This window comes from Curcuma longa, chromosome 3 (genome assembly GCF_044706935.1).
Source record: "Curcuma longa cultivar G26 ecotype Majalengka, Jawa Barat chromosome 3, ITB_CL_G26_1.1, whole genome shotgun sequence".
Lineage (NCBI taxonomy): Eukaryota > Viridiplantae > Streptophyta > Magnoliopsida > Zingiberales > Zingiberaceae > Curcuma > Curcuma longa.
Genome location: NC_133863.1, coordinates 2,548,257 through 2,557,259, shown reverse-complemented (window position 1 = coordinate 2,557,259; position 9,003 = coordinate 2,548,257). Strand labels below are relative to the sequence as shown.

General features: G+C 38.0%; 1 protein-coding gene across 1 annotated transcript; it reads right to left on the bottom strand.

Moving 5' to 3' along the window:
• Positions 1 to 1,028: 1,028 nt before the first annotated feature.
• On the bottom strand, positions 1,029 to 8,905 carry LOC141824418 (uncharacterized). Its single transcript, XM_074711701.1, has 5 exons — positions 8,823 to 8,905; positions 8,337 to 8,696; positions 4,788 to 5,142; positions 2,600 to 3,921; positions 1,029 to 1,476 (listed from the first exon to the last, which is right to left on the bottom strand). Exons 2-4 carry the CDS (start codon positions 8,679 to 8,681, stop codon positions 2,687 to 2,689), a joined length of 1,935 nt encoding a protein of 644 aa, XP_074567802.1. The 5' UTR covers positions 8,682 to 8,696; positions 8,823 to 8,905; the 3' UTR covers positions 1,029 to 1,476; positions 2,600 to 2,686.
• Between the last annotated feature and the right edge of the window lie 98 nt (positions 8,906 to 9,003).

Below are 9,003 nucleotides of genomic sequence, written 5' to 3'. Positions count from 1 at the left end.
GTCATCAAAACAAATCTGAGCCAACATAATCAAAATGCATGGAATTAGGCAACACATTAATCAATTTGATACAGCGAATTAAGAGGCGGAATGAATGATGTCTTCTCCCTACAGCTACACCGATCGATGCATGCAGAGATGAAAAAGGAAAAGTAAAAGGCACTGGAAAGGCATGCATGACATGGTCGAGCAGTGGGAACCGGAGAGCTAGCTTGCTCATCACCTTCTGGGGGGTCAAGCAGAGGAGGGGAGGTGAGGTGAGGTGTGGGTGGGGTCACACCTTTTGTGGGATGAAGAACAAAGATGATTACAAGGAGCATGCTCTCTTGTAAATGAATCATTTTCTGAGTGTTATATTATTTGGGTTGGGTGGGGTGGAAAAGGGGTTGGCCCCTCAAATAATTTGGTGGTGCAGGGGTTGTCGCCAGTACTCGCGGTGTCGTATGATTTGGGACATGATTGTTGTATGGGAAAGGAAAGGGCAGGATTTGGGTGCTGGCTGTGTGGAGGGCAGGGCATGGGAGGAGTCTGCCAACCTGCCGTCTTGCTTTGCCTAATGCTCGAGGCTACCAAAGTAGACGGTAGACGTGCTGTGTAGCAATAGGATAGGAATGGATGTGTGTTTTTTTTTAATTCCTCTCGCAAGGAATTATTTAAGAGAAGGCCTGCCTGCCTGCATTTCTTACAAAAATTGAAAACTACCAATGGTATGAGATGAAATCATCAGAATAGGACAAATTAGAGATTTCCTCAAATCAAAGTTGTAAAACAAATAGGTTCATAATATCAAAATTTCTCTCAAAAGACAATGAACAAAAGAAAAACTCATGATAAGGATGGCTGCATAGTTTTATTTAACATGAATGATAACTCACTCAAAATTTACCATATAAATTTCTTCTTTTTAAGAAAAAATCATCTCGACCAGCTATTTATTCGTATGAGCATTCATCACCACAGCGCAAGTCCATTGAATACTAGGGTGGTGCTGCAGAGATTTCATTAAAAAAAAAACAAAAAAACAAAAACAAAAGCTAAAAGTCTACAAATTTTGTGATTAACCTCATGATATAGTTATTTTATCGATAAACATACAAATAAATCATCTTCAATTGCAACAGTTTCACCAGGATATTGACCTTCAACCCAAAGGGAGCTAAAATCGGACCATCCTTACTTGACCCTCCAACAAACAAATCAAGATACGAATCTTAACTAGATTAAAAGAAAGGCCCTTCCCTTGGTATATAAATGCTCTTGATCCTTTTAAGTGCCTCACATTTTACAGCATAAAGGGTCAAAGATTGAAGGAATTCACTGTGATAGTCATTCCAACCTGCTGCAGCTGGTTAGAAAACATACAATTACATAGGGAACATCAGGTCGCTTACATTGTGTAAGTGCTGTAGGGTGTACAAAATACAGTCAAGTAATTCAAATTTTGTCAGCTTAGCGTTGGGCAGCTCCCATTAGTACCTGTTTAGCAAAAAAAAAAAAAAAAAGAACAAGAAATTTTAAGTGGTTTGCATAAAAAAGTAATTACAACCTTATCAACTCTTTGTCAAAGCCTTTAGTAACAAACAATGAGAGTTGTACATCAAGAGTGCCCATTAATAGAGCAACGCATCATACAGTCATATGTTTCTGTTCAAGCAAAAACTTGTGAACATTATTCTGGTAGGCATTGCCAACTGCAGGAAAGCAAACTTGAAAACCCCAAACCAAGTGACTTAGCAACTGCAGTTATCTTGAACTTGTACAAAATGATGATATCCCTTGGTGCACAGTTTAGGTTGTGCACAGTTATAGCTAACGAGAAAATTCCCATCTTATGAAATCATTTTAAGAAAGAATGTGGTGGAGAATATTGTCTTTTAGGTGAAGTTTCTAGAATTATGACAAGCATCAGCCTTTTCATATCTCCAGAAATCCATTAAGAAATATGGGGGAAAAGATCATCCCCAAGCAAATTCCGAGTATTGTTCTCTGCCAGTTTAGATATTGAACAATTTTGTCCTCATTCTATTTTGCCCATAAGAATTTGGCTGTACAGGAGTAAGAATTTGGCACGAAAGTTTGCTTCCTAGAAAATTTTCCAGTCTTCCCTTTAACAGAAGAAATAACCCCAAAAAGACAAAGGAGAATTAAAATATTTATTATTGTCTTTTTGGCTTGTCTACATAATAGAATTTGTTTCCAGTACAGAGGCGAAAAAAATACTATCAAACATTTTTCATGAACATTTTCTTGAAAAGAAAAATGAAAACTGGCAAAATTTTCCAAACAAACAATAGTGTACCACACCGAATAAGAAACATTCTCCCTCAGTTTTGGTATCTACAATGTCTCATTTCATTTTTTTTCTCTTTTATGGGCAGTACAAGTTCATTCGTAACTATCAGGGTCTTTGTTTATCTCCCCATTCATGACCTCATTCTCCTAGCTATGTACTTTTTCTTCACCAAGTTATACCAAAAAATGAGAGCATTGAACCAATACTTCAGTGGAACTAATACTTCAGAAAAAAATTTGTCATATATATATATATATGCACAATGTGTCACAATTGCATGAATAAATGTGCATTAAGAACACTTACCAAATTCCAACAATTCTGGAGGGACAAACAGCTGCGGGACTAGAATGGGATATTATTCATCCAATTGTGAGCGAGATTAGATGACGATCAACTGAATGATCCATTTGATTCATCTGGAGTTGCTTCTAAACTACCTTCACTGACTACTCTAACACTAGAATCTTCTATGCATTCAGATGGTTTCTTCTCACCGTGCACTTCAAGTCCAGATGTGATAGTGGTAGTATTTTCTTGCAAATGAGAAGTAGAAACTTTGACATTGCTTGACAAGTCTTGGTTGGAATCTTGTGCTACTGTTGCTTTACTGAAATGGTTATTTTCAACAACCAAACTCTGTGAATCCATACTGTTATTTTTATCCAATGTGCTAGGTTGTACATTGGGACTTTCTTTTGCATTAACTGACACTGAACTATCACTCTCAAGGTTGTTCTGATTCTCGCAAGGCATATCCGTATTAGCACATGCAGCTCCACTTGTTTCCTTTACATGATTACCTCCTAATGCATCAGATTTTTCAATGACTCCCTTAACTCTAGTTGTGATCAAATTCATTTCTGTGTCAATTGCTGCAGAATCTGGAATAGCCTCACGGACACTGATGCCTTCATTCACAGAACTTGAATTTTGAGACACATCAGAATTCCCATTAGCTATTGCTTTAAGTTGACTAACCTTAGGGCCTGAATCTTCTGTTTTCTTAGAAGCAACAGAATTGGGAGCAGCTTTTTGTGCTGGAACAGGAGCTCGTGTAACCTTCCCATATTTGGGTGGCAAGGGCTTTCCATTGCTCAATGCCAAGCAATTTGGGCAGTGCCATTCTGCCTTGGAGATGGCTCTGCTACCATAAGATTGAAGACATTTCAAATGGTTTCCTTTCTCACAAGCATCACACACAAGCAGACTTTCTATGTCTGCAATCACGTTGTTGCATATTTGGCAATTTAGAGGAGCATTCATGTACTCACTCGATGGAGGTGTCCAACTTGGATGATCTGGAACCTTTGGTTGCAATATCTTCTGCACGCTTGTAGCAATGTCATTATGATTTGTATAAAGAGCAGGTGTGTGAATGAATGCCACACCTTGAGGAGGCTGATGTGGAATATGCAGGCCTCCTTGTCCTGCTTGGATTACAGAGGGCTTTATATCCTGATTTTTCATCTGATGGGAAGCTTGGACTGCATTTACACCAGCAGCTCCCTCAGACTTAATTGAACTATGATCCAACCATTTGTTTGGTTGGCCAAACCTTGCAACAGCAGCAACAGATGATGATTGCAGGGAAGAGATGGTTGAACTTTTCTTTGGTAGATTTTCAACTACAGAATAAAAGAATTTAAACATGAATGAAAACAAAATTAAACATATGATGTGTTTATCCTAGAGAAAGAATCAAATATGGCAAAACCAATTTCCAAGCAATCAGAATAGGGAAAAGGATTTTAAGGGAAGCATACTCTATACTTCACAAGGTTTTAATAAGCAAGCAGTATGTGATCAAGCCAAAACAAATTGCATGTGGTATATAGATGCATCTGTGGTCTATATTTTCTAAAAAAAACATTAGCTACCTTAAGAATAAAGCATAACATCATGGATAAAGAAAATGAGTATACATCTAGTATATAATCCTAGACAATCCCTAATTATAAATATTTGAATATGAATCTAAACAACCAACTGATGTATTCATATAAAAAAAGAACAATTGTACGAATAATACATACAATATGTTTCTTGCTAGTTGCTTGTTATTTGATGTGGCCATAAAAGGATGCAACCTGGCTCTCATGTAAGCCTATGAATGAGCAGCTTAAGAGGCTTTTAAGCAATGACCGTATGTTAAATGAATGCAATATTAATTAATTATCATCCAAAAGAGAAAGGATACTACCAATCTACAAACAAACAATTGGATAGTGACACAGGCACTAATTCCAGAAATAGAAAGATTCACTTTTCTTAAACTCTGAGGCATTTAACATTTTCAAGGAAAAGAAACAGAAACAAGAGTTGAAGGTATTTCTTTTTTAGATTTCTGAATTAATCAAATCAATGGATTCAGGATAAAGAAATAAAAACCAAAACACACCCATTGGAAAAATAGAGGCCAGAACAATGACAAATATACAGAATTCACAAAATTTGACAGATAACAGAGAAAACTAGAGTCAAAAAATATCACCCTGATCTTGTGTCACATAAGATGGACCACTGGATCTAACATTTAATCCAGTATGTGCTGAAGGCCAACCCTTATCAAGTGAACCAGATGAATGCTTTATGGTATTAACACCAGACTGCACATTACTAACATGCAGCTGCTTCAAAGGAGAAGCAGCACAAGCTAGCACAGGAACACGAGATATAGGTGAATGAAACCCTCCAGCAGAAGTTGCCATAGGACTATTGTTCTGCACAGATCTAGAAGCATCATGAACCAACGTTCCGCAAGAATCAGATTTTACACCAAAGCTTAATGGAAATTGTTGAGGCGAAAGAATGGCTGAATGCACACTTGTTTCCTTGGACTCGTCCATCTATATAATTGTACCCAAAAAGAAAGTAATCAGATATAGTAACCAGGCTTTATTGGACAGTAAATCTCACATTAAAGAGAATGCCATATCATACATGCAAATGAATCCTGCTGTAAAATCCGAAAGTAGATCACATTAACTTGTTATTAGGGCTAACTATATCATCCCTATAGTATTGAAGAAAATCCTGATGTTTTACATGCCCATTTTCTACTTCCAGAACAAATAAAAAAAAACATCTGATACCACAAGATTACACTGATTTCACAAAGTGGCAAACTTTATATTTTTTGCTGAAGTTGCAATAACTGACGAAATAAAAGATGTAGCGTAACATAAATGCAAATTTCTTAATAGCCAAAGTGGTCAAATGTACCAGCTCATGATGGAATTGGTCTCGTTTAATATTTGTTCGTTCCATTTGGCGAAATGAATATCTGGGAGAGAATCACTGTGCCAAGAGAGGATTAATATGTGAATACTATACAGATATGGGCAATAAGGTATGTTATAACGAATGATGCTTTGTACAAGCTTCTTTTCCTTTTCCTTATGGTGCTTGCTTCTATAGGAGGCAGACTTCTTTAAATAAACTCTTCAGAATTTTATGATTCACATAATAAATTTAACTATTAAAGGAAAGTTCATTATTAAACCCTGCATATCCTCATATTTTTAAAAAAAAAATTCAAAGGAAAAAAAAACTTGGCTTATTATAAGGTTTTTTGAATGTTAAAGTGGTAAAGTCTTAATGGAGAAGTCATTTTTGAGGAATCACATTTGTAGCATTATTATGATTTATCAAAGGATGTTTTGAGAAAATAATCATAGTTGCTATAATTTGGTTGAAGTGTACACCGATGCAATTCAATTGAGTTGAATACATCACCTTCAATTCAGAAAAAAAAAATGAGTTAATTTGAACTTGTTTATAATTTGGAAGTGGCCAGAACTTGGACGAATTGAAAATGTTTAGTATAATTCAGATGGACTGAATATACCTCCGATTAAAATGTCAACAAAGTACATAATATGTGATGGCAATACAGATGAAATTGCATTAGAATGAAATGGAAGTTTGGTTCAGTTGTCCTAAATAACCAAGTAACTTACAGTGTGCCACATTCTTATACGAGTTCATGCAAGTCCTGGAAGGAAAAATCCACATGTAGATTACATGTTGGATAAAGTTGCTTAAAACCCCATAAACGAGACGCAGATGAGAGTGGATCAAAACGCCTAAAAATTTGGTAAAATGAGCAGATGAGATTGGCTGAAGTGCCTATGTAAAAGAAACATGCAGATGAGGGATGACTGAAAAGCCCAAAACGCTGTTGAAGTGGCATGCAAACAACAGTTGACCAAAAATGACAAAAGCCATTCAAGTGACATACCAAGGAGGGTTGACTAAAAGTACCTAAAAATCATTAAAATGGAAGCAAAAGAGGGTTGGCCAAAAATGTTACTAAAAACTATTTAAACGGAGATGTAAAATAGGGTTGGTCAAAGTGTCTAAAAGCTCATAACTCACGAATGAGGATTCACTGATATGCCAATAAAATTGTTAATGCTACATAAATGATAAGGTAAGTCTATGTTATTCAAACAAAGTGCAGGTATGGGATGACTGAAATGCAATTACAACTCGTTAAACCAATATGCAGATCAAGGATGATGAGTGGCATAAAACCAAATGGAGTTCATCAAGAAAAAGCAAATGTATGATATATAAATTCATCAATTTATTGAAAAAGGGTAGCTTACAACAATATTCAGATATGTCACAAACTTGAGATAATAAGCGAACTGAACAATAAGAGTGGAGCTCGAGGCATTCACAAAATTATGCATTTGTAAAAAAAATATGAAACATAGGTAAAACTGGTAGAACCAAGTATCTAGGTGGACTGAGCCACATGCAAATGAGTATATGCATATAGCATAGTTCCAAGTTTTACAAAATTCAGAACTTTAGAAAATAAAACTAGAGAAAATTAAGCTGGCTGAGCTAGTAAAGGAAGAGTTTGTTAGGGTTAATCTGTTACTTCAACGTGAGATCATAGGTAAAGGCCCTTAATTTCTTCTCAAACATGTGAGAGGATCGGACAGGTATTTTGAGTCATCAAAATCTATCACTCCAACAGGAACTTCTTGATATCGGCCTCTTGAACAAACCCACCATAGACATGCTATCCGCTAAACTTGGTTGATATCGAATTTCCCTGTAGTAGCAAGGTTATAGCCAAAAAGGAAAAGATTGTTGGCGATTATAGCCATTTATTCTCTATGCTTGGTTGATTGAACTTCCCTGTACAAGCAAGGTTGTAACCAAAGAGGGGAAATTCTTGGCAGATTGAACTAGCCACATTTAGAAGTTGTTTGATTCTTTGTATTTTAGCCTTCTAAAATGCATTGAATCCCCAACTTTACAACAAGAAGATATTGTCCATGAGATTCAACCATTTTTTTAATCAGCTTCTGACAATCCTCTTGGGAGGACTCTTCAGATCATTTTGACCTGGGGTTAGCTTCTCTAAGTTGCAACTCCTAGAGAACAGTATGGGTATTGTCTAGTTCATTTCACTTTAGTCACTTAGATAAACACAAACTAACCTTCTCTTCCTGGTAAGATAAAGTAGCAAGGAGGCATCAAGCATCACCTTGGCCAAATTGTGGGCACCACAAATGAAGAGGACCAGACACAAGCATAACTTCAGAGCTTTTGACATTCCCGCTACTTATTGCATCACCTTAGAGCTATCCGACAAAGACTTGATCCTTTAAATATCCATGGACCAATATACCAGAGTCCTGTGCTCGTGTTATACCAAGAATGTTCCACTATCTGATTGCCATTAAACCATATCGCTCACAATTTAGAAATGATAGAAGAAAAATGACATTGGAATGGATATGATAATCTGCAGCGGCATGTCAATCCTAAATACCACGGCAGATAGCAATCTAGTGCGAGAATACAAAATTCGAAGCTATAAAAAAAAAATCACAGTCACAGACTAGTTGGCTTTCACCAAATACTCTTCGCCCATCAATTCACTTCTTGTGAGCTATCCCATACTAATATCAAGAGCAGTTCGTCCTTATTATTTCTCAGCAAAAGGCTAGAATCCCTCAAAGGCAATTGCAATCCTTTGCCACAGGCGAAGAATCACCAAGAAGAGACAAAGAAATACCTTTTTCTTGGTCAGCAACAACTTCTCTGCGATCGACATCTTGGGCGGCCGGAATCCCAGGCCAGGATCCTTGGATCTGTTCAGCCCGAGATCATCCGCCACGACCCTGACGGCCTCCGTTGAGAATAGCTCCTTCGGCCTGATGGACTCGCAGATCATCACTAGCCTCTCCCTCGCCTCCGCCACCAGCGCCTTCTCGGCCGCCGTGGGCTCCTTGCCGCCGCGCATCTGTCCCATGGCCGACAAAACCATCACGATCTCCGCCACCCGCTTCAAATCCCCCTCCTCCCTCGCCCTCTTCCTGGTCTCAGGATCGGCACTCGTGGCGGGGCCTTCCTCTCCCATGCTCGAGAAGCCGACCTGAAAGGAGGAAACAAACCGAGAGCCATGAGAGCGCCAGGAAGAAGGATGGAGGAAACCCTAACGAGAGCGGCAGAGAGGCGAGGCGGAGAGAACAGAAGGGGGAGAATGGTTAAGTTTAAATACCAAATTGGAGGCGAGGGAGGGCGTTCGTTCGAATGGTGCGTTAGTAGAAGCGATCGCGGTGGGAGCTCGAGTCGTGGGAAGGATTTGGGAAGCGGAGAGAATAAAGAGAGGGTGCGGCAAACAGCGGGGCTTATTTTTATTTTTATTAATTTTGTATTTTGTATTTCTGTTTCTTCTCGCC

Bases quoted from the DNA above. Each gene is read 5' to 3' on its own strand.
- LOC141824418 (XM_074711701.1), bottom strand. From the start codon at position 8,681: ATGGGAGAGGAAGGCCCCGCCACGAGTGCCGATCCTGAGACCAGGAAG. The intron at 5,143-8,336 runs GTATTTCTTTGT...ACAATTATATAG, and splicing joins TGTTGCTGACCAAGAAAAAG to ATGGACGAGTCCAAGGAAAC. The intron at 3,922-4,787 runs GTGATATTTTTT...TTTATTCTGTAG, and splicing joins TTATGTGACACAAGATCAGG to TTGAAAATCTACCAAAGAAA.